The 25,456-nt window shown below is 37.0% G+C and overlaps 1 protein-coding gene across 10 annotated transcripts in view; it reads left to right on the top strand.

Moving 5' to 3' along the window:
• The window catches only part of FRYL (FRY like transcription coactivator), a 191,273-nt gene that overhangs the window by 85,943 nt on the left and 79,874 nt on the right, over nucleotides 1-25,456 (top strand). For all 10 annotated transcript variants that reach the window (XM_077847955.1, XM_077847956.1, XM_077847951.1 and 7 more), the window contains 14 exons: nucleotides 2,717-2,820; nucleotides 3,020-3,128; nucleotides 4,969-5,055; nucleotides 7,559-7,730; nucleotides 8,297-8,429; nucleotides 10,746-10,853; nucleotides 14,187-14,424; nucleotides 15,728-15,913; nucleotides 16,190-16,276; nucleotides 17,660-17,928; nucleotides 18,733-18,928; nucleotides 20,006-20,130; nucleotides 22,412-22,469; nucleotides 25,241-25,332. In XM_077847955.1, the coding sequence (XP_077704081.1) occupies nucleotides 2,717-2,820; nucleotides 3,020-3,128; nucleotides 4,969-5,055; nucleotides 7,559-7,730; nucleotides 8,297-8,429; nucleotides 10,746-10,853; nucleotides 14,187-14,424; nucleotides 15,728-15,913; nucleotides 16,190-16,276; nucleotides 17,660-17,928; nucleotides 18,733-18,928; nucleotides 20,006-20,130; nucleotides 22,412-22,469; nucleotides 25,241-25,332 (1,964 nt within the window). The remainder of the gene's footprint in view (nucleotides 1-2,716; nucleotides 2,821-3,019; nucleotides 3,129-4,968; nucleotides 5,056-7,558; nucleotides 7,731-8,296; nucleotides 8,430-10,745; nucleotides 10,854-14,186; nucleotides 14,425-15,727; nucleotides 15,914-16,189; nucleotides 16,277-17,659; nucleotides 17,929-18,732; nucleotides 18,929-20,005; nucleotides 20,131-22,411; nucleotides 22,470-25,240; nucleotides 25,333-25,456) is intronic.

Here is a 25,456-nt window from a genome sequence, read left to right as displayed (position 1 = left end):
TTTAAAATAGTCTATTTAATTTATTGTCTAATCAACTTTACATTAATTACATTGTTACAAATGCAACTTTAAAAGACATTTTCCAGTGAAAGCAAGGAGGTATACTAGCTTAGATTTTGAGTATGATTTATGATGCATGACTTTTTAAAACTTTCATCCCGTTGGTTTGGGTTTTAAACAAAATATTTTGGTTTTGGTTCACAGTAGGGAAAAGGGAAAGAAACAGTAACATGATTGCTGCCAGACATATTGGACATATCAAAACTTTATTGGATTTTAATTTATGTAACAATCTGATTATTCATATTATACCAAAATTATGACTAGGGAATTATATATATATCTTTGTTTAAGGCTCAGATCAATTTAGGGTATTTTTATTGTTCAGACATGTATAGCAGCATTTTAGGGATTGAATAAGTGATCATTGATTGATTTGTCATTTTTCATCTGATTTTGGGTTTGTTCAATATAGAGTAAGTCTGCTTTGTAAAAATAGTAGTCCATTTTAGAAAAATTGAAAATCAAGTTTTTCATTCCAGATACCTCAACTTTTAACATAAAATAACCCAAATACTTTATTAGCCGTTTATATAAGAACATTTTTATGTGGAGTTGGACTTAAATATTTTTTAACATATAACATATATTAATTTGTATTAGTCGTATTTTGAAAACATAATTTAATACTGTGAAAATACTATTTGAAATGTACATATTTTGATATCTTGTATTTAAATAACAAAAAAATTACGTGACAGAAAAGTACTACAAAAAGCTTGGTTGTTATTAGTAACATGCATGTATTACATAATACATTATATGTTACTTTAGTTACATTAGTTACAGATTAGTAAGTACTGGGGAGTGTATCTGAAATTTGGTATCATTATGGATTTGGCAATGGAAGGAGGAATTTTTTTTAAAGATTTTATTTATTTACTCATGAGTATGTGTACACAGAGAGAAAGAGGCAGAGACACAGGCAGAAAGGAGAAGCAGGCTCCTCGCAGGGAGCTGGACGTGGGACTCAATCCTGGGTCTCCAGGGTCACGCCCTGGGCTGAAGGCGGCGCCAAACTGCTGAGCCACCCAGGCTGCCCGGAAGGAGGAATTAATGTTGAGACACTGACCCAGTAGAATAGAATAATGGATACTCCATTCTTTTCTTTCTTTCTTTCTTTTTTTAAGAGTGGGGGCAGAGAGAGAGAATCCTAGCAGGCTCTACGCCCAGTACCCAGCCCTACTTGGCGCTTGATCTCAGGACCCTGAGGTCATGATCTGAGCTAAAATCAAGAATCAGTTGCTTAACCAACTGAGCTTCCCAGGCACTCAATATTTCATTCTCAGTTATATCAATTCTTCATAGATGTGCAAAATTATATTTTCTAGTGGCTTTTTAAAAAAATCCTCAATTGTTACCGTTTTGCATTGCTTTTAAACATGTAGTTTTCCATTTTTATGTATCTTAAGAAAACATAAAATAGACTGGCTAAATTACTTAGTATTTTTAAACTACCTTTTGTTGGTTGCTTATTGTTTAACAATAACAAGTCCCTCAGACCAAATTAAATGAATGCTAATTTATAACAATCAGTGCATCCTCAACCAATGAGCATGCATAAATACTCTTAGGGTTGCGTGGGTGGTATAGTCAGTTAATCATTCAACTCTTGATTTTGGCTTGGGTCATGATGTAGGAGTCATGATATCAAGCCCTATGTCTGGCTCTGCCCTGGCCATGGAGGATTCTCCGTTTAGGATTTCTCTCTCCTCTCCCTCTGCTGCCCCCCCTTTAAAAAATGTTCCTAATGAAGGTGATCATTAGCTACATTTTCAAAATTCACAATTAAATCTCATTACATGACTGATGATCATGTAAATGATCTCTGATCATTTGAGAACTTTAGTTTTTAATAATAGGTAGTATGAAAAAAAAGTTTACAGATCAAATTATGATTGAAATAGGATAATTTTCTCATTCTAAATGCTAATTTAAATAATTTCTCATTCTAAATAAAATTAACGATATAAGAGCTAACATTCATTGAGCATTTAACATGTGCCAGGTAGTGTTCCAAGTGCTTTTCACATAATAACGTCCTTAGACTGTGAGGTAGATACCTTTTTATCTCTGTTTTAGAGATGACAAACCACTTGTGGCACCAAGTGATATAACAGTGCCCAAAGATGGGGTTTAGCCAGTCATTCCTGATTTCAGAGTCCATGCTCTTCACCTTCTATTCGATATTCCCTCTTAAAAGGATAATCACTCAGTAATATTTTTCATTAATTCATAAATGCAAATATCTGTAATAACTTTTGATGTTCTAAATTTTAACTATACATGGGCTGCAGTGAATTACTCCAAAGATAAGTAATCCTTCCATCATGATGTCAGTACTGTGTGAACATTTACTCTCAAGTAAGTTGATGCATATATAATTTAGGAGTTCTTTAAAATATTACTGTAATACTAATATTTCACTATTTTGTTCGAGAGTATAAGGAATGGCTCAGAATTTCCTAACTTATGGTTACCTTTCAACCTTCTGTACTTCCTGTATACCGAACAGGTATTTACATATTTAAACCTGCTTTAGATTGAAGACAGAAAGGAACAGGGTGAGGGCAGTTAGTTGATAGACTGTCTTTGATCTTAAATGATTACAAGTAGCTTAATAAATTTATTTTTATTCTCTTTTGTTTTTAAACAGAATAAAGATCCTAAAATGTCTCGAGTTGCACTGGAATCTTTGTATAGATTGTTGTGGGTTTATGTAATTAGAATAAAATGTGAAAGCAACACTGTAACTCAAAGGTAAGTGCCTTTGTATTAAAGTGTATTTAAAAAAAATCATGGTAAAAAAATATCACACTGATGGAATTTTAGTTAATATTATAAGGACCTTAAGAAGGGATATGAATTCTCTTGAGGTCTTATGAAGAATAAGAAGAATATTTGTTGTTAATGTCATTATCTCTTTGTGACTCAGTCTTTTTTTTTTTTCCCCGTATAGTCGTCTTATGAGCATAGTGTCAGCACTTTTTCCAAAAGGTTCACGTAGTGTGGTTCCTCGTGATACGCCTCTCAATATATTTGTGAAGATTATTCAGTTCATTGCTCAGGTGAGTTGCTTTCCCTCATAGTATACATAGATGTGTAATTTATGGGTAATCTGTTATTCTAATTTGGAGTTTTTAAGCTTTGTTGCACCTTTAAAAGCATGATATCAAAACATTTATTTATTTATTTTTGTATCAAAACATTTATTAATATTGAATAGTGAACAATGAAAGTACGCTATTTTTTGGTGACAAAGTCTGTTTAAGTCTTTGATTCACACCCTTGCAGAAGGCAGTGAGACCCACAGGTGGAAGGAGCACGTAGTTTATGAAGGCTCAGGGAGGTCTCTCTCAATCCTTCTGTTAAGCCATTGACTACCTCTTGAGTATCTCGAAAGATTTTTGATGAAGTGTTTTCTTGTGCATTCGTCTAGTTTCTTAGGTACAGGTACTAGAATCCACTGTAGCTAGTTGACCCCAAAGGGATCTTTGAAGGAATCTGGATGGTTTCCAGCATCAACTAAGAGGAAACTGCAGAATTCGGCTATCAAGATAGCTGCATCTGCCACAAACAGAAAGCTGCCAAATTAGAAAGTCACCACAGTTGCTTCAGAATCCTGCTGCTGGGGATCCCTGGGTGGCTCAGTGGTTTAGCGCCTGCCTTCGGTCCAGGGTATGATCCTGGAGTCCCGGGATCAAGTCCCACATCGGGCTCCCTGCATGGAGCCTGCTTCTCCCTCTGCCTGTGTCTCTGCCTCTCTCTCTCAGTCTGTGTCTCTCATGAATAAATAAATAAAATATTAAAAAAAAAAAAAAAACAACCTGCTGCTGCCATGGTCTCCATCAGTAGAAGTTTCCTTCCGTCCTGTCCTCCTCTTCCTCATGTATGCCAGTTCCCACAGACCCACATGAGTATTCCACTGGGAATCACAGGGTCTGAATCACACCCCGAAGCCCACTGTTCTGGGGAACCCTGGGAAATATGATTTGAGCTCTCCAGTCTCTGCAATAAAGGAAGGTGATTAGAAGGGGAGTTCAGCAGGTGCTGAGTAAGCTAATCCCAGGTTTTGGTCACATTCCCTATGGGGACATCAGCCTTGGAGAAGCATAGGGTTACCTCCTCGACTAAGGAAAATACTGTGATTTCAGAATATCCATTGTGTGCTCTTTGAACTAAAACTGATGATTTGACAGCTTAGATCATCTATAATGCAATTATTTCTGTGAAGAAATAAGGAGTATTTCAATAAAATGAACACATTTCTATTTACTGGAGCACAGAACTAATGATGATTAGATGGGTATAAATGTGTCCATAAGGTGAATGAAAGCAAATTGTGCTTTAGATCTTGTATTCAGAACTTTTTGTCATTGGTGCACATCTTTCTTTTTTCTTTCCCCTCGGGTCTTATCAACTGCCTTGGATTCATCACCTCACATCAACACTCCATGAGAACTGTGTGACTCCTCTCAAACCTCAGTTAATCTTGTTAATCTTTTTTCCCCGCCTGGAGGGTTCCTTCCCGGAGACCAATTTGCATGTCTCAATATGAACTCACTGCTCTCTAGGCCTGCTGCATAGCCATTGCTTTGGGAGTCCCTTTTGTCAGCATTCTGGGAATTCCTTCACTTAGATTTTTGGATGTGATTTTGGTAAATGAGTTTAAAATGTATATCCTATTTGTTGGGATATGAAACAAATCATTTAATAGTTAAGTAATGTATTTATAGTCGTATTTTTTAACCTTAATTCATAGGTATTTTTCTTTTGTCCAGCTAGATTTATGAAATTCTTAGGGGCATAGACCTGTGTTGTTGACATTATGTGTATACTTCTGAACATGATACCAAGCACATAGAAGTAGAAAGTTACAAGGGTTTCTTTATTGTTGTTTTTTCCTAGGAACGTTTGGATTTTGCAATGAAAGAAATAATATTTGATCTTCTCAGTGTTGGAAAATCTACTAAAACTTTCACCATTAATCCAGAGGTAAAAAACAAACAAACAAACAAACAAAAAAATATATATATAATGTAGTAATACCCTATCCTATGTAATCTTTTTCGTTTCTTTTTTTTTCTAAGACCAGTTAATGGAATCAGAGCTCTTAGGTTTACTGAAATTGCTAGTTAGAAGCTTTACTCTTAATTACCAGTAAGATCTGGGACCAGTTACTTCACCCTTCTGATGGCCAGCTGAATGGTTTAGTAGCTTGAAGCATGGTTGAAAAACAAGAGAGGAAGTTTTCCAGACTGGTCAGCTCAGCTGACTTCTACAGTTGGTGATATGAGCTCAGGTTTCTTTATCAACATCAATATCAGATTTTTTAATAGATATCATTCATTCAACATTTCCTGAGCACCAAAAATGTGCCAGGCACTATTTTAGGTGTTAGAGACAAAACAGGCAAAAATCCTTTTCCCTAGATGGAGTTTACAATTAAATAAATAAATAAATAAATAAATAAATAAATAAATAAATAAATAAGCAAAAGAATTAAATATTAAACATTTCCCACTTCTGTGGCCGTGTTATTCATGTGGTAAACTCTCACTCACTCTTTAGACATTACACTTTCAGATTGTTCAAAAGTATTTTACAAACTAAGTACTTACTAGAATCAAATTATACTGGAGAATATAAAAAGGTGATTGCTTATTTCTTTGTTGTGCTGCTCCTTTTCATAATTCAATCCTAAAATATATATTCATGTAGTTAACAAAGGAGTTGGAAAGTTACTAAAGCTTCTCATTCATAGGATTTTTAAGATAAATTAATAATTATTTCTAGGTTTATAAAGTGAGCAGAAATGAGTGTTTTTATAGATGACATACTTAATACAGTTTCCAGTGTCAAAAATCGCATAATGACAGAGACTTTCTTGAACACCATTTTCAATGCTCTCTCCATTGAACAAGTTTATTTCTGAATATGTTTTTTCCTCACTGAAGCTCTCATAAGAGTAGTAGGAAAAGGATGAGTTCTGCTGTTTTGTTTTCTCATTCCAAAGGCGTACTCTATTAGGATTATCTTCAATCCCCATTTTCAGAATCTTTTTAAGCTTGTGAGAACGAGTTTAGTTAAAGCCAGAAAAAATTACCTATTTAATCAAATACATGCAAATTGCAATACACTAGAAGAATGAGTAAGTGGGGATACTTTTGTGAACCCAAGTATATTATGGAGCTTTTCCTCTTGGTCATGATATTTTCTATGACTGTGGGACATGACCATGTGATATTTAGACTAAGGGAGGACACTGTTGTTATGTTGTATCGTATGTGAAGACGAGTAAAGCTTAAAACTTTAATCTTGTTTAGATTAAAAATATATAAATACAAGTTTTATTTTCTTCCTGTATTCCAGTGAGCTATCTTGCACGCCCGTTGGGCCACTTTAGAGACCATTCTTAGGGCAGAGAAATGGCAGCGTAGGCTGAGAACAGTGGAGAGGAGAGGAGATTGTTGACTGTGGAAAAGAGCCTTGAGAGGGGATCAGCCTTAGGGGGGAAAGTGCATTTGGCTTGAACAAGTCAAACCTGAGGCATCTTTGTGACATCCAAGTACAGCCGTCAAGTGGGTCTGAGGGTCCGAGTTCAGAGAAGTGAGGCTTCACATTGGCAAGTGATATGTGGTGTGGGTGGTCACTGAAGCCACATAAGATAAACAGAGTCACTTCAGGAGAGAAAACCTAATGACCAGAGAAGGCAGTCCAGGGCCTCGCCCTGCAGCAGTCTGTCATTGACTGTGTGGCTGCAGGAGGCTGAACCTGAAGTGCCAGCAGAGATGACTCAGCCAGCCAGCCGTGGCACAGATGAGTCAGAGGAAGGGAGTGCTTCAGGAAACAAGGAATAGTCCACGGTGTCCTAGGCTGCTGAAATGTCACTGATGAGTGAGAGTTGCTTCAGGGAAGTATTATGGGGAGGACTTCCTCCATTAAGATAATTGAGCATAGTTAATGGAAATGAAGGGACTATATCTAGTTGAAAGGAAAATGTTGAAGATGAAAGCAAGAGAAGGGATAATTGGTGGTGTACCATTCCGGGGAAAGCAAGAGTAGACAGGATCCTAAGAACTAGGAAGCCTGGCGCCCCCCTTGACTGTCATAAGAGCAAAGGAGAGGGAGAAGGAGGTGTTACCTAGTGAGAGACTGAGGACATTTGATGGTTTTTCCTTCTGTGGAGTAGGAGACAGATCATCTGCTTAGAGAAGAGCGAGGATGGGAGGAGGGTAGGGTTCTGAGGAAAGGGGTTTGAAATAGGCTTTATCAAGAATAGGAGAGCCAGTTGGCCTCAGAAGTGAAGGGGCCATATTTGAAAATAATAATAATGCCAGAATAGCTTGAAAACATTGGACAGAAAGGTTAGTTTTCCTCCTGTCATCCTCCCTCCCACCCTACCCCCCAGTGTTAATTGATGAGATGTTTTTAACATGAAAAAAGGATAATTTCTGACACTCAGATTTCATTCTGTAACTTGTTTTTCTTCCTGAAGAGAATGAACATAGGCCTCAGAGTCTTCCTTGTAATAGCAGACAGCTTGCAGCAGAAAGATGGGGAGCCACCCATGCCCACAACGGGGGTTATTCTTCCCTCAGGAAACACTCTACGTGTAAAGAAAATTTTTCTCAACAAAACCTTGACAGATGAAGAAGCAAAAGTCATAGGTTAGTGCTAACTAAGCCAAATAAATTGCTTTGTGATACAGTTTAATATACCTTTGAAAAAGTTTATGATCAAGGGGCATCTGGGTAGCTCAGTGGTTGTTAAGTGTCTGCCTTTGGCTTAGGTCGAGATCCCAGGGTCCTGGTATTGAGCCCCACATCGGGCTCCCCGCAGGGAGCCTGCTTCTCCCTCTGCCTGCGTCTCTTGCCTCTCCGTGTGTCTCATGAATAAATAAACAAAATCTTTAAAAAAAAATAATTTTAAGAAAAAAAAGTTTATGATCAAATCTAAAATGAATATGTTTGTTTAATACGGTTATTATTCCCATATAGAGTGATACAAAAATCAATACAATTTTGGTAATACCAAAATCATATTAAGAGTCTTCCAATTCAGTCTTTATTTCCTTACATGATACTAGTCACTGCATTCACAGTTGAAATTTCTTCCTTTGCGACAATAACAGCTGACATCATTGAAAGATGGGCTTTTATTTTTTATGGAAAGTCAGCACGGTTATTCCTTATCTAACTTCTGACATCTGATAACTGTGGGTTTTTTTCCCTAGGAATGTCAGTGTACTATCCTCAAGTGCGAAAAGCATTAGATAGCATTCTCAGACATTTGGACAAAGAAGTCGGGAGACCAATGTGTATGACTAGTGTGCAGATGTCCAATAAGGAGCCCGAAGACATGATTACGTATGTAGTAAACTATTTCTCTTCCTTGCTGTTTCAGTTTTCATAAAAAAAGTGTATGTGGTTGATTCCCACTTGCTTCCTTCCTTTCTCCTCTGGAGCGTTCCCATGTTGCCATCTGCTGCAGTTTTTAATACAGTGATTCCTACCATGTGCTCAGTTTTATTCTTTAAAAAGTGCTACCAAACTAAATAGAGAGCAAAAGTCATCCTGGATCTAAGTCTAGTTGTCAATGACAAGGCCCTTTACTTGTTCCATGACCAACAGATAAATCCTGGTTACCCCATATGTGTGGATGTGGTTGGTTTAGTACGTCAAACACATACTCTAATTCCCAGGACCCCAATATAAAAGAAAACAAAACAAAACAAAAAAACCTCTCCCTGTAACAAGAAGTACAGAGGGAAATATGAGTAGCTTTTTGAAATAGTACCTCAAACCCCTCTACCCCCCTAGGCTTTTCTCTGTGTGTCATCCCAGCATCTTTTTCCCTTTTTGTTAGAGATTTTCTCCTCCAGAGGGTGAATTGTATGGCAATAACTTGTTTTATTTGCTAGTAAAGTATCTATATATCCTGTAATAAGGGAGGACATTTTTTGTTAGATATTAATATCTGGATTCTAGATTTTAGAACACTAAATTGGATATTTGATCTCTTAATTTAATTAACATACAGTATTATATACCAGCATATACTAACATCTCTGAGAACTTCTCCAGTGTTGACATTTTTTCCCCTTTGCTTTCATTTCCCTGGAAAGTCTCTGTCCTCTTCGTCACAACTACCTTCCTTACTGTGTGAATGAATTTGCCCTCAGTTCCTCTGGCTGTACATGTGGGGTGTGCAAACACTGCAGTGGCAGCATTCCTGCAGCTCTTTCCTCTGTAACTCCATCAATGTTTGATTTTGAGTTTCACTTCCAGTGACCTCACTTTCTTTCTCTGCTGCACTTGAGTCTTTGTCGACCAGTTTCCTCTTCTGATTATCTGTGTTTGTAAAATGTCATCTGCGTTTATCCCTGGAGACAAGGAAGCAACATGGTTCCACACTTTGCTGAATGTGTGAATGAGTAACAAGCGTACAGTGACCAATCACAACAGACTTTGAAAAAGTGACATGTTTGGGGGCCCCGGCTGGCTTAGTCAGAAGAGGGTGTGACTCTTGATCTCAAGGTCATGAGTTCCAGTCCCATGTTGGATGTAGAGATTGCTTAAATAAATAAAACTTAAAAAGGAAAAAGTGACATGATAAGTCAGGGATTATGATGTACATCTGTTATTTAGGTAGTGATTTGTGGGCTAAAGAGCAAGGAGGGAAACTGATATTATTTAACTAAATTATTGTAACTGAAATTCATGCATATTGGAACCATTTAAAGAGGAGACTGACTATATAAAATCTCTAACAGTTGGTAGCAAGTCTTTTGCCACTATAATGAATACTGACCCAAGATACTTAAAACATCTAAATTATTTTCTACATGAGAATTCTTTAGGCCACCTTAAGAACAAGTTGGATAAAATAAACTAAAATCCTCACTTTGAAACACAGACCAAAATAAAAACAAAAACTGGTGCATTAAGAAGATTAGGTAAAGTAAAAATTTAAAAAATCACTGAATAACTAGAAGAAAATACAGTAGAAATAAATTGTATCGAGTCATTGAAGGAGCCAAGATTTTCAAAATTGATGTTTAATTATATAAAAACTTAAATATGTATATTTGCATATGTCTGTGTTTGTATATTCTGAAGTAAAATAAAAAGAACAGGCAATACCAACAGTGGAATATGAGAATGTGTTTTCTAAGACTCTTGGTAATGTATAATATTAAATGAAAAGCATTTTTTTGTTAATTTTTTAGGCTCCTAAAATAACCAGTGTTTGGTTACTTAATATCAATATTATTTATTATGATTTAATAATTAAATATTCTTTATTAAAGGTTAGGTGTTGATTGAATTATATTTAATTTTTAATTTGTGTTCTAAATAATTAAATACTATTTATTATTTAAACATAGTAATTCCTGTGGTTTCCTAATTACTGAAAATCTTTTTTTTGCTTTGTAGCAGTGTTTTCTTTCCTGAATTTTCTCTTTATTCTTTTGTCTACTTAAACTGATAATTATTTACTGAATTTTCTCTTTATTCTTTTATCTACTTATAAACTGATTTATATGAATTCTTTTTATATTAAATACAGTAAACTTTTTGAGGGGGAAGAGACGCCTATTTTCTACAATTATTTTTCCAACTTTGCTTTCATGGTCTAGCATATGTAATGAACTTATTAAATCCTGTTAATGTGTTTTTCAGGGGGGAAAGAAAACCCAAAATTGATTTGTTTAGGACTTGTATTGCTGCTATTCCAAGGTTGATTCCTGATGGTATGAGCAGAACTGACCTCATTGAACTGTTAGCAAGGTAAATGAGAATTACTCTTTGCTATGTTATTTTTTCTCTCTTTCAATCCCTTGAAATTTTGAATACACCCCTGTTACTGTTCTCAGGAACAGAATAATAATGACATGTTCAATTCTTTACTTGATATACTTTCTAAACTTCCATTTTGTCTTTTATGTTTTGTTAAACACATTCTTCCCATTCATTTTTAACTTTTTAAAGTTCTTTTGGATTCCTCTACAAATCTTTCTCTTTTCGAGCTTTCCATCTGGTATATTTCTTAGAATTTAGATAACACGCTATTCCTTAACAGATATGTACTGCTGCCCATTGGGCAGTTAACTTGTTGGCTGAACTCTTGTAGTCATTTCTGTAGCACCGGAGGTGGTGACCAGATCTCACTGTCACTTATTTCTCCTATGGTAGAGACTATTGGGTTCAAGTTTTTGCTTCTCTTTCCTCTGTTGGGCATGTCATAGCTTTATAAAATAAGAAAGAACATGGCAACCAAATTTAAATACTTGCTCCCAAAGCTAATTCGAAGTTGAGGTGAAGGCTTGTTGAAAGCTACTTTTTGGGGGGCATTTGGGTGGCTGTAGTCATTAGGCACCTGCCTTTGACTCAGGTCATGATCCCAGAGTCCTGGGATTGAGCTCCACATTGGGCTCCCTGCTCCTCGGGGGGCCTGCTTATCCTGCTCCCTCTGTTTCCCCCGCCGTTCCCCCCCCCCACTTGTGCTCTCTAGTTCTCTCTGTCAAATAAATAAATAAGTAAAATCTTTTTTTTTTTTTTTTTTTAAGGAAGAAAGAGCTACTTTTTTGTTGTTGGACTTAGGGATTCTGTAGAGAAGGGGTCAGCAAACATTTTTATGTGAAGGACGGGATGAGGGAATATTTTAAGATTTGCAGCTCATATGGTCTCCATCACAACTGCTCTTCTGTGCCAGTGGAGCCCCAAAGCGGCCATGCACAACATGTAAAGGAGGGAGCATGGCTGTGTTCCCATGGTGCCCTTTGCAGTTTGGCCCTTGAGCTATGGTTTGCTGACTTCTGCTGTAAATGAAAAACCCAAGTATCATGATTGTCACAGAGGAGGGACACTTGACTTGTATTGAAAGACGTTTACTGGTTGCCAAGCACTTATCACTAAGACTTAAGTTAAAATTCACCGTGAACAGTTAATGGACCTTCGGCAACCTTTTCTACCTCCTCCTGGAAAACACCTAGCATTTCCCATACCCTTCACTCCCCTATCCTCGGCCGTTGCAGGTTGCCATCAAGATACAGGATGGCATTTGTCTCCATTCAGGATCATGAGGGGAGAAAAGGAGTTACTTTGAGACTTTGCACCAGGAGATAAATTCATCCCTTTCCAGTCTCTTAATTTTTGCTGTGAATCGGATTAAAGGGTTACAAAGTTCATGTCAGCGTTCGGGAAGGAAAAGGAGTTTAATGATTTGTAATGTTATTCCTTGGAGAAAGAATCAGCAGCTCTCATTTGGGTGAACTCTTATTTCTCCCCTTAATTTACCTCACCTACACCTTTGCGGATGGTGATCCCATATCCCCCACCAAAGTGAAACTGTATGTGTAGGGGGCACGGATGGGGGAGCCCAGTGAAGGAAGGGAGCAAACATCTGAACTGTGAACAACCGCCTTGTGACTTCCTTTGCTTCTTTCCCCTGTGAGATTTGTTTACCAATTAATTTACTTCAGGAAAGAAGATTCTAGGGTCTGTTCTCTTTTGTCCCCCTCTCCTATCATTTGGAATTAATGATCTCTAAATCTTTGTTTTGTTTTTGTTTTTGTTTTTGTTTTTTTAATTAAAGCAAGTAAAACAAAGATGCATTTGTAGACCTGTATGCTAGGTAGTAGACATAAGGAAAGTTAATTCCTCTGCCTTAAATTAGCCAGGTTACGTTGTTGCTGTCTACACAGTGCATAGTTAACTCCTATGGGTATCTGCCAAGTTACATAGATAGGTCTAAGATGGACATGTGTACATTTGGATTTAAGGGCTGTTGAAGTCTTTAAAGTCAGCATCATGGGGACAGTCACTCTTCTTCCACAGCTCCTCTCCTGGTGCCACTATCAGAGACAGAATGCTGGGCTAGAGATCCTTAATCTGGCCCCATATGATATTTCTGATGTGCTGCTGTCGCTGCTGCTGCTGCTGCTGTGTGGGTTCGTGGCTTGCTTCCAGGACTTTCTAGCTGTAATATATTTTCTGTTCGGTGTCATTGTCAGTGGAAGGCTGGCTTCATGAAGACCAGAGCTGAGTTCAGCAGGGTGGAGATAGTGAGATCTCCTTCCACCTAAACCACACAGCTTTCTTCCTCTGTCATTCCCACCCTCCCAACTTCTGAGCAACAGTCATTGTGACATGTGGTTAATATTACCTGCTTCCCTTATTCTTTCAGGCTGTTCCTAACTCTGATGCGTGTGTCTTGAATGGTCAGTCACTAAAAGAATCCTCTTCAGTCCCGAATCAGAAACTCTTGCTCATAGAGTATTATATATTGGTAGTGTCCTACTGTGACCATCTTTTATGGTTTTCTTGTTTACCAGTCCCATTTTATGTTTTGGTAAAATCCTTTAGCTAATATTACTTTCATGTCCTTCTATTGTTTTGATATCTTTAAAAGATAATTTTACATAGCTTCTCCTTTAAGTCTTTTTAGGGACTTCTGTGTTAAATCAACACTTTTTTCCCCATTCTTTATTAAGTACACCCTATTTATGATGTTGTTCCAAAATTTACTCTCATACTTTGGAGTTATTTCTGTTAAATTGGTTTCATCTTGGTTTATTCTCTTTTCTTGTTTATAATCAGCTGTCTTATATCTAACTGTAACCTCAGCAGCATGAAAAAAATGACAGATAAATCATGTTCTTTCTAGTGATAGTAAAGGACTAAATAAATGTGAGATAGGGCTAGGATATGATTGGATGTAATTTTTGACTGATTACAATATAACATACAGCATCTTAAGGATTAAAGAATTTTTTAAATGGAATTCTGATATGTCAATCTGTATTTTTAAAGATACACCAAATTAATTATGATCAAACTTATTATCTTAATTATAGTAAAAGTACAACTAATATTCATAGATTCATATATGAATTTAAACAAGTGAATATAGAATAACATAGGGGTGAATATAAACATAAAGTGAACATTGGGATCTTATTTTCTTAGTTCTTACAAACCAGAGAAGAGGACATATATATATATATATATATATATATATATATATATATATATATATATTTGAGTTCTTAGTTTTAAGGTGTAGATGATAAACTACTTAGAAGGTTTTGAGGTTTGCTAATGGAATTTTGTTCTTGGTAGGCTCACAATTCATATGGATGAAGAACTGCGTGCTCTGGCTTTCAATACCCTGCAGGCACTAATGCTTGATTTTCCAGATTGGCGGGAGGATGTTCTTTCAGGATTTGTTTATTTTATTGTTCGTGAGGTGACTGATGTCCATCCCACGCTTCTTGATAATGCTGTAAAGATGTTGGTACAGTTAATAAACCAGTGGAAACAAGCAACCCAAGTGCATAACAAAAACCAGGACTCCCAGGTACCAAATTCTTTTGTATTGTCCCTTTGTATGTGGTTGGTGGTGAATGACCAACAGTGATTTTAATATATATTGATTTCTTGAAAACTAAACATTTGATTAGTTTTGTTTGCTTTGGAAGTATTCATAATCCCTTAAACTGAATCTTCGTGCAGTTCAGATATTAAACATAGTGTTTGTGTGTCCAACCTTTCCAACCTTCCTTTGGTAACAATTAGTTTATTTTTTTTTAAAGATTTTATTTATTTATTCATGAGAGAGACAGAGAGAGGCAGAGACATAGGCAGAGAGAGAAGCAGGCTCCATGCAGGGAGCCCGATGTGGGACTCGGTCCCGGGACTCCAGGATCACAACCTGAGCTGAAGGCAGATGCTCAACCGCTGAACCACCCAGTCATCCACCACCCCCTTTTTTTTAGTAACAATTAGTTTTGAATGAACACAGAGAGTAGTGGCAATGCTAGCTTACATTTAGGCTGTTTCCAATATATTTAAAGCTGATATAATAATTTTTGGTAGAATTCCATTTGAGTTATTTGAGTTATTTATCCATGGCACTAGTTCCTACCTCGCATATACAGTTGGTATGGCTCTTTACTATGAAAGGTGCTCAAATTATTAAGATAATATATTGTCCTAGAACCTTGGAATTTTAGAACTGGATCATCTAAGTTGTCCAGCTTCTCAACCTTCAGTGAGCATAGAAATCAGCATGGGCCTTGGTGTCTGGGTGGCTTAGCTGGTTAAGTGTCTGACTTTGGCTCAAATCATGATCTCAGGGTCCTGGCATTGAGTCCCAAGTCGGGCTCCTTGCCGGGCAGGGAGTCTGCTTGTCCTTCCCTGGCCACCCACCCCCTGCCCACATCCCCCCTGCCAACAAATAAATAAAATCTTAAGAAAGAAAGAAATCACCAGGGGCCTGAAAAATCTCTGTTTTCTACAAGCACCTAGGTGATGCCATACTGCTGGTCTACACTTTGAGTTCAGATGGTTCAATTCAATCCCCTCATTTTCCACAAAGAAAAGTTAGACCAAGAGTGATTAACAGTGTCAGCTCCAAGGTTACAAAGTAGCCAGAGGATGGTAGAAGTTCGGTACAGAATTCATATTTAGACTACTAACTAAATGCTTGTTTTCTCTGTGTATACTTTTTAAAATTTTTATAAATTAAATATGATTTAAATTGCTTAAGCTGAGGCAGACCTGTAGCTATAATTTATATGATTTGCTGTACTCTTTGTTGATGGTTGTACTGGAATGTCTACACATATTATTTTATTTTTAACTTCTGTTTATTTTTCAAGCATGGTGTGGCTAATGGAGCTTCTCACCCCCCTCCTCTGGAAAGGAGCCCGTATTCCAATGTATTCCATGTGGTTGAAGGGTTTGCACTTGTCATTCTCTGTAGCAGTCGACCTGCCACTAGGAGATTAGCCGTCAGTGTCCTTAGAGAAATACGAGCTTTGTTTGCACTTTTGGAAATACCTAAGGTAAGATTTAGATCTATCATTTAATTATCTAATGAAAGTAGTTAAAAACTATCTTGTTGTTCATTCTTATCCCATTTCTCTTGTTACCATGCAGATAGAACTTACCTTTATAACAAAGTAACAGAGTCTTTTCCACTGGGTCTAAACTAACCCATCTGCCCTCAATTCTGTTTGTAACAAATAGTACTAATGTGAACTTTGTTATGTTTTCTTAGGTTTGGCTACTGTTCTTAGTCATTCCTAAGTGTTTTTAGACATATAATAACTTTTTTATAGGGTGATGATGAATTAGCCATAGATGTGATGGACAGGCTGAGCCCATCCATTCTTGAGAGCTTCATACATCTCACTGGGGCCGATCAGGTAACTGTAATGATTTCATGCTATTTAGTCTTGTTTTTGAAATTCAGACAGACATACGTGTATGAATTTCTTTATAAATTTGATGCATCGGAAAGTATTTTATGCCCAGGTCATAAGTAATTAACTCCTTAAGATGAAGAAAAACACTTTATCAGCAAACACTTAGCCTTCTTAGTTGGGTTTGATTTTTTTAAGAAAGGTCATACATCAAGATTTCCGTAGGGGAGAACCCTGGGTGGCTCAGCGGTTTACCGCCTGCCTTTGGCCCAGGGCGCGATCCTGGGGTCCCGGGATTGAGTCCCACATCGGGCTCCTGGCATGGAGCCTGCTTCTCTCTCCTCCTGTGTCTCTGCCTCTCTCTCTCTCTGTCTATCATAAATGAATAAATCTTAAAAAAAAAATTTCAGTATGGACATAAATGTAACTATCAAACTTGACTATTTGAAGTTTTTTCTCCCTATTTGGAATACATGGACAAGGTGTCTGGGCTCTCTGTAACACCTGACTCTTGTAACTCACAACTTAATGTATAACCAAGGGAGATAATAAAAAGATTCTATAAACATAAGTGATGATTATAAATCTGTACAACTTAAAGAATTCTGGTTTAGAATATTAACTATGATTTCAATGAGAAAAAAGAATAACGAATGATTCTCTTCTAGTGCCTAAAATCATGCCTGCTGAGTAGCAGGTGCTTTGTAAATATCTGTTGACTGGGAGAGTGAATTGAGCCTCTGTTCAGTTTAAGACTCCATTTGTTTTTGTTGTTGTTGTTCAAATGACATATAATTTGCTCTGAAGGTAAATCTTTATCTCTTCAGTACAAGAGCTTAGAATATTGTTGAACAAATATTAAGAATATGTACCTCTGTGGAGGAGATCATTTTCCTGTCTGTTTTCTGCCTATGCGTATTCTGAGCACGTCAGCATGAAGTTAATGGTCCATTTTTCACTTCCTTGGCAGCTCTAGTACACCCACGAAAGTTACATATTCCTACATGAATTCTCCACCTTTTTGGTTTATAGATCCTTTTGAGACTAGTGAAAGCTATGCAGTCTCTCTCCAGAAAAAACATGTGCACATATATACAAAAAAAGAAAAAAAAAAGTTCTATGCAATTTCAAGAATGTTCGTGTGTATACACACATACACACACACACACACACACACACACACACACACACTCCCTGAAACCCATCTTGGGTTCTAAAACAGAGGGGTTTGTTTTTTTGTTTTTTTTTTGTTTGTTTGTTTGTTTTCTTTTTTTTTTGGTCCTAGAAACTACCAATAGGCCACTTACAGTTTAATGCAATTCAGATGGTGGAACTTTGAAAGTTACTGAAATGTGTGATAATCCATTGTTTTTTTTCTCTACATAGACTACTTTGCTGTATTGCCCTAGTTCAATAGATTTACAGACATTAGCAGAATGGAACTCATCTCCCATCAGCCACCAGTTTGATGTGATTAGTCCATCACACATATGGATATTTGCACATGTGACCCAAGGCCAAGACCCATGGATTATAAGTCTCTCCAGTTTTTTAAAGCAGGAAAACCTTCCCAAACACTGCTGTACAGCTGTGAGCTATGCTTGGATGTTTGCATACACGAGGCTCCAGTCGTTATCCCCACAGGTTGATATAAAGTAAGTTATTTTCTTAGTATAAATCTTAAAATGTGGGGCACCTGGGTGGCTCAGCGATTGAGCATCTGCCTTTGGCTCAGGACATTATCCCCAGGTCCTGGGATCAAGTCCCACATCGGGCTCCCCTCAGGGAGCCTGCTTCTCCCTCTGCCTATGTCTCTGCCTCTCTCTCTATGTCTCTCATGAATAAGTAAATAATAAAAATGTGTAGACTGTCAGTTTTTACAAGTACATATTTGAAAAAGTCATACAGGTTGGAAGTATTAAAGAGGGAGATGAATGATGTAAAGGATGTAGTTTTATAATTCCTTCATCTTTTTCATGTAATTCAGTCTCACCGAATTGTTAGTTTATGTCATAGCAAAGTGCTTTGTGCATAGTATGTGTCTGGGGAATCTATTGAAAGAGGAAAGAATTCATGAAGAGGATATGAATTCATATGGATATGAATATAGGCGGGTTTGTAGAAGTATGCAAAGGGAAGAGATGCCAAGCTCAGTGACCTGACTTTTCGGGATGACATTATAAGGAAGGCCACCTGTCGATAGGGATTAGTGAAAACGGCATTGGGTTTTCATTTGGGGGATAATGGTAAAGATTTGGAGTAACTGATGATGTGATAGAGTGTGGGATAACGTCCTCATGAAGTACAGTTAATTTCTTCTTGCTCTTAAATATAATTAGAGAGTTTTTGAACCTGAATTGAAGTTCCTGACTTCACTTGATCTTTAGCTTTAGATAAAAGAAACCTTCAAAACACATTGATTTATTTACATCTGCCTATTTCTCTTCTTTTCCCCCTAGTAGCCCCATCAATGCTAAGAAAGTAAATACTACCACAAGCAGTGACTCCTACATTGGCCTGTGGAGAAACTATCTGCTCCTTTGCTGCAGTGCGGCGACATCCACCTCATCTTCAACATCTACAGGTTCTGTGAGGTGTTCTCCTCCTGAGACGTTGGCATCTACCCCTGATAGTGGCTATAGCATTGATTCTAAAGTAAGTTTAGAATTCCCAGTCTACCACTGAATCTGAATGGCACCATAAAATAATGTTTTAAAATTTCTTTTCTAGGACAATGAAGGAATTTGGTTGAAAAGTGTATTACTTGTATTAGTGATAAAAATAGTTCGAGGAGTTCTATTACTATGGATTCCTGATTGGAATCAATTATTTATATATATGTGTGTATACACACATACACACACACACACACACACACATTATATATAGAGAGAGTTTGGTGAAAAGAGAGTCATGCTCATTAAATACATCATAATATTTTTAGAGGCATTTTCATCCCCATTTTTCCTTAGTTGGTTTCCTATAGTTCTCACACTTCTCAGTATCTGAAAGAAGTCATTTAAATAATTAAATACCGAGATCCCTGGATGGCGCAGCGGTTTAGCGCCTGCCTTTGGCCCAGGGCGCGATCCTGGAGACCCGGGATCGAATCCCACGTCGGGCTCCCGGTGCATGGAGCCTGCTTCTCCCTCTGCCTATGTCTCTGCCTCTCTCTCTCTCTGTGTGTGTGACTATCATGGAATAAATAAATAAAATCTTTAAATTAATTAATTAATTAATTAATTAATACCTTTGTAGAATTTCCCTAAATCATGTAGTGATGCAATCTGATACTTGATAAGAACCATTCTATAGTCTTCAGGCTCTGACACAAAATATTATGAGGTGGTTGAAGAAAATTTAGAAAACTGAGTAACACCTGAGTGTCTTACTTTAACACCAGTGACTTAGAAATAATTTTGTTTAATTCCTTTTTATGGATCAAAAGACATAGAGTATCAAATGAGGGAAGTCAGCCTGTTATGTAATGGTAGATATCTGTAAGAAATTCAGAGAGCCACAGAGCCCAAATTCTTTTAACAAACTTTCAGTGAACCATTGGACAGATCCCTTAATGTTTTTAGATTATGTTCTCACAGGTGAATTTTGAAGTCCTATTCACAGTAAAATTTCATCTATCTGTTGCCCTTGATGAAATATTCATGAGTGCCAAATTATTTAGTTGCATGTGCTATGATTACTGGCTGCTATAAGTGTATTTTTTTTTTCCAGATTATTGGCATCCCATCCCCTTCATCCTTGTTTAAGCACATAGTTCCAATGATGCGCTCTGAGAGCATGGAAATCACAGAATCCCTTGTTCTAGGTCTTGGCAGGACCAACCCCGGAGCTTTTAGGTAATTATCTTCATATGTTTTCTCTATGCACAAAAATAGTAAATGTACTACTGGAGAGAAATTGTGATAGAGTACTTAGAATCTGGATAGTTCATATCAGTCCTGACATTTACCAGTTAATCAGCCATGTAACATTTAACGGGTCATTTAATTTATTTAATCATTTATTTATTTTTTTTGATTGCGCAAATAAGATTTCCCCAGTGTTCTTCACAGGATTACTATAAAAATCACTTATGCTATGTATAAATGCATTCTAAAAATAATAAAATGCCGGGTACATTTTTAATATTTTTCTACTTATTTATACAGTGATGGAATTATTTTACAGTGTTGTCTTTTTGGTTAAAACTGTAGTTTTTTGGACCCCTGGGTGGCTCAGTCGGTTAAGTGTCTGCCTTCCACTCAGGTCATGATCCCAGAGTCCTAGGATCCAGCCCCGCCTCAGGCTCCCTGCTCCAGTGGGGAGTCTGCTTCTCCCTCTGCCACTCCCTCTGCTTGTTCTCTCTCTCTCTCTCTCTTACTCTCATTCTGTCTCACCCACTGTCTCAAATACATAAATAAAATCTTAAAAAAAAGAGAGAACAAAACAAAAACTATAGTTCTTCCCCTCCTTGTTCAAGAGAATTAGATTTTAAAAAAATAATAATTAACGTACATATTTTATATCATCCTTGAAGTTTTGGGGTTTTTTAAAAGATTTTTATTTTTATTTATTCATGAGAGACAGAGAGAGAGGCAGAGACACAGGCAGAGGGAGAAGCAGGCTCCATGCAGAGAGCCTGACGTGGGACTCGATCCAGGGTCTCCAGGATCACACCCTGGGCTGAAGGCAGACACTCAACCACTGAGCCACCCAGGCATCCCTCAAAAACATCCCGATGTTTTTTTTGATATTAACAAAGCAAATCCTTCATTTTTACCTGAGATTCTGTTTGTTATTCCCTGCTGAGCCTGTTATTTGTTCTTCTGACATTGTCCTCTGTTGAACTAAGGTGATGTTTGATGTTTTATCTCTGAGATAATACATACAACAGAGACTAGGTTAGCAAATTGTAATAGGTCTATATTTGTGGGATGGCATCATCGTAAGTGAAGTTTTAGAAGATTGTTTTATGACAAGTAAATATATTATTCTGATAGAAAAAAATGGATTACAAAAATGATCTGGGCCTCTTAAAAAACAAATTATTGTAAATAGAAACAATCCGGAGGCAAATACTTTGATTATCTGCAGTAGTTTTATAGATGATGAAATTGTAGATTCATTTTCTTATTATCCTTTTTTTATTTTCCCAATCATCTACAATGAGCACGTTTTCTATTTAAAATCAGAATATAAGCAAAGATAAAATTATCATTTTCATGAAGTTGATGCCCTTTGATTCATTAATTCCATTAAAAAAAATTAATCCTAAGGAGATAATCAGAAATGAAGATGCTCACTGAGGCAGTATTTATAATAACAAAAATGAGATAAAATTGGGGCACCTGGCTCAGTTAGTTGGTGAAGCATGTGACTCTTGATCTTGAGATTGTGAGCTAGAGCCCCACATTAGGTGTAGAGATTATACTTAAAATCTTTTTTAAAAAATAGATAAAATTTAATTAACCAGTAATAAATGTTTAGAAGAATTATGGTATCCTACCCTATAATAGAGTATTATGAGTTAATTAAAGACATGTGGAAGTTATTCTAATGTTAAAGGGAAATAGGTACCATCTCATATATGGTAGGATTTCAACTATATAAGATGTATGTGGGTTGCCAAATGATGGAATAACAATCTTTTTTTTTTTTTTGGAATAACAATCTTGATGGTATTTGCCTCTGCAAATTAGAATAGGTGGCCTATACCATTTTTTCTGCTTTCCCAATGTTCTACAGTGTGCACATGTTACTTAAAACCAAAATAGGGAATCCCTGGGTGGCTCAGCAGTTTAGCGCCTGCCTTCGGCCCAGGGCTGATCCTGGAGTTCCAGGATTGAGTCCCACATCGGGCTCCCCACATGGAGCCTGCTTCTCCCTTTGTGTGTGTCTCTGCCTCTCTCTCTCTCTCTCTCTCTCTCTCTCTCTCTCTCTGTGTGTCTTTCATGAATAAATAAATAGAATCTTTAAAAAATAAATAAATAAATCCAAAATAATAAAGATTGTGTTTAAAACAGTAAAATTAGTGTTAACACTCATCATTTCACATCATTATATTAGTTTTACATATTTGCATATCAGATTATATCTGTTCAGCTATTAGTTTAAAAATGTGTATAATTTTTCTTCTAGGGAACTAATAGAGGAATTGCACCCCATAATAAAAGAAGCACTCGAAAGAAGGCCAGAGGTAAGCTGTGTAGTTTTCAATCATTAAATATTTATATGGCAGGTACTTATTTGCCTTCTGTATCAATACATTATACCAAAAGTTAGAAGTTAAGAAGTAAATATGCAAAAGATCGTCTGAAGCAGTTTTCAACATTTTTTTTTTTTTAAGAGAGCGCACACAAGGGTGGGAAAGGGGAAAGGGAGAGAGACAATCTTAAGGAGGCTCCACACCCAGCATAGAGCCCATCCTGTGGCTCAATCTCATGGCCCTGAGATCATGACCTGAGCCAAAATCAGGAGTCAGAAACTCAACTGACTCAGCCACCCAGGTGCTCCTCAATAATTTTTTAATATTTTCTTTTCCTCCTCACAGAAGATCTTAGGCAGAAATTCATTGTATATAACATTAACTTGCTCTAATTGGAGGAGCCTGAGTGATTCAGTTGGTTAAGCGTCTGCCTTTTGCTCACGTCGTAAACCTGGGGTCCTGGGATCAAGTCCTGCATCAGGCTTCCTGCTCAGTGGGGAGTCTGCTTCTCCCACTCCCTCTGTTGCTCCCCATGCTTGTTCTCTCTCTCTCTCTCTCTCTCTCTCTCTCTCTCTCAAATAAAATCTTTTTAAAAACCAAACTACTCTAACTAAAGTGGGGACAGTCAGGGTCTAGATCTGGGTCAGCAAACCTTTTCTGTAAGTGGCCAGATAGTAAATATTTTCACCTTTGCAAGCCCTACTGTCTCTGTTGCAACTACTCAATCTGCATAGACTACTAAACAAAGAGGTGTAGCTATATTCCAAAAAATTTTTTAGGCAACCATGTGCCAGGGTTGGCTTGAGGGCCGTATTTTGCCAACCCTGGGTCTGTGTCCCCAAATCCATAGATCTGTGTCAGGTTCTGAGCCATTTTCAGAAACCACAGGTCTAGTGGTACAGGCAGATATGCAAACCATAATTACAACAATGTATTACTCACCGGAATAAAATCATAGGTGAGAGGTTGCAAACTGCAGAGAAGAAAGCCGCTGGCTCTGCCCGTGGAGAAAAAGTAGACACGAAGCACCAATATTTGCGGTGAAATTTGAAAAGTGTTGCCCAGTGGACAAGCAAGAGAAAGACATTCTAGGAAGAGAAACAGCATTTGCAAACTTCGTAAAAGAATTTGGACATTGCAGATTCTTGTGCAAGATTATATTATGGAGAAAGTGATTGATTGGGCTGCAAAGCAAGATAGGAACTATCTCATGGGAGACTGTCCTGGTCTTGGCTTTACCCAGTAGACCAGTGGTGATTAGATCGCGTGGGCATCTGAGAACTACCTGGAGGAGCTTCTTAAAAAATTAAAGATTCTGGGGCCTATTGAATGAGAATCCCTGAAATGGAAAAAAAAAAAAAAAAAAAGAAAGAGAGAGAGAGAGAGATAATCCCTGAAATGGAGCCCAAAAGTCTTTTAAAAACCATCTTAGATGAGCCTGGTGTAGTAGACTGAGAATCACTGCTGTTAGTGTCACAGAGGAGTTAAAGCAGAAGGACATGGTGACAATAGCTGCTCTTTTAGAAACTTGAAGACAGTATCTGTCATTCTTCACTTCCTTTCTTTAATTCAGCCCTGTCGAGTAGTGATAGTATCCCCACTTAGTAATTGATTAGACTTTTGTTTCAGAATGAGTATGTTGATTACAGTACAGGATGATTCATTAGAGGGACGTGGAACTGGAAAGAAAATTAAGTAGCAATATTTATACTTCAGAATTTCAGGGGAAAGAAGTCATCGTAGCAAGTGAATAGAGAAGTACAGTGATGTGCCTTGAATGTAAGATTTATTTTTAGTGCTTTAACTCAAAATCCTTCTGTAGAGACAAAATGGAAACAAGTCATCTAAAACTTTGCAGAAATCCTCAAACCTTGCTTAGAAAACCATCCTGTTCAGTACAAATTGCCATAAACTTTATAAAGAGCTAAAAAGAAACATAATGAAATGTAATGAGTTAGTCATTAGCAAATTGGCCTCCTTGCAGAAGGCAGGAAATTGGATTATGGACTTGAAAGTGAAAGACCAGTAAGGAAGTTTCCAGTTGCTCTGTACTGTGACAATTACATCATAGTGACATAATGACCATAGAAGAAAGTGATACAGCAGATCTGTCACTTCCTACAATGAGAAAAACATTTTTTTTCCTTCCAATGGGAATTGGAAGCCGAATCCGAATCCGGTAGAGATATTACGGCTCCCATGCTAGCCATTAGTATTTTGGCTCTAGTAAGACAGATTTATTCATATTGTAATGATCAGAGAATTTTTTTCTTTTGTATTTAGTTTTTATGTCAAAATTATTGAGTGGAAAATGTTGGCAGAGCAAAATCTTTGGGATTTCTTCATTCCCCCTTTAGTTATTTGTCCTTTGTGTTATATTTGGGGGGATATTTTAGGGATTCTTAATGATACAGTGAGAACAATTTACTTAGCTGCTTCAGTTCTAAGTTGTCAGGTTAGCAAATCACTAAAGTAACTGTAAAGTAACTATAGGATTCTGTTTTCCCCCCACACAAGGAGTATTGCCACATAAAACATCATGTGATTTTATTTGGCTCATTAATTTCAAACAATTCCACACATATCTCTTTGATTCAGCAGCCACTAAAATGCTCAAAGTCTACATTGCACAAGCAAAATAATTGTGATGAACCCTAAAAGCCCAGAGATATGCACTTTTATTCTTTCCAAGTTATGCCAGAAAGTTTTCTATCAACTACTCTGAAGGACTTTTACTTACTACCTTTTTATCTTTGAAATAGAATATGAAACGGCGCAGGCGTCGAGATATTTTACGAGTACAACTGGTACGAATATTTGAACTGCTGGCAGATGCTGGTGTCATTAGTCACAGGTCAGTAATGGATTTTGGTTTTTAAAACTTTGGAATGAATTAGGGAATAATAATATTTTTTTCTCTTATGAAATATATAAAAACAGAAAAGCACCTTTGCAACAATGACAAAAAAATGCTACGC

This window comes from Canis aureus, chromosome 14, assembly GCF_053574225.1.
Source record: "Canis aureus isolate CA01 chromosome 14, VMU_Caureus_v.1.0, whole genome shotgun sequence".
Lineage (NCBI taxonomy): Eukaryota > Metazoa > Chordata > Mammalia > Carnivora > Canidae > Canis > Canis aureus.
Note: the sequence above shows the minus strand (reverse complement) of the source record. Positions and strands in the feature narration are given on the sequence as shown.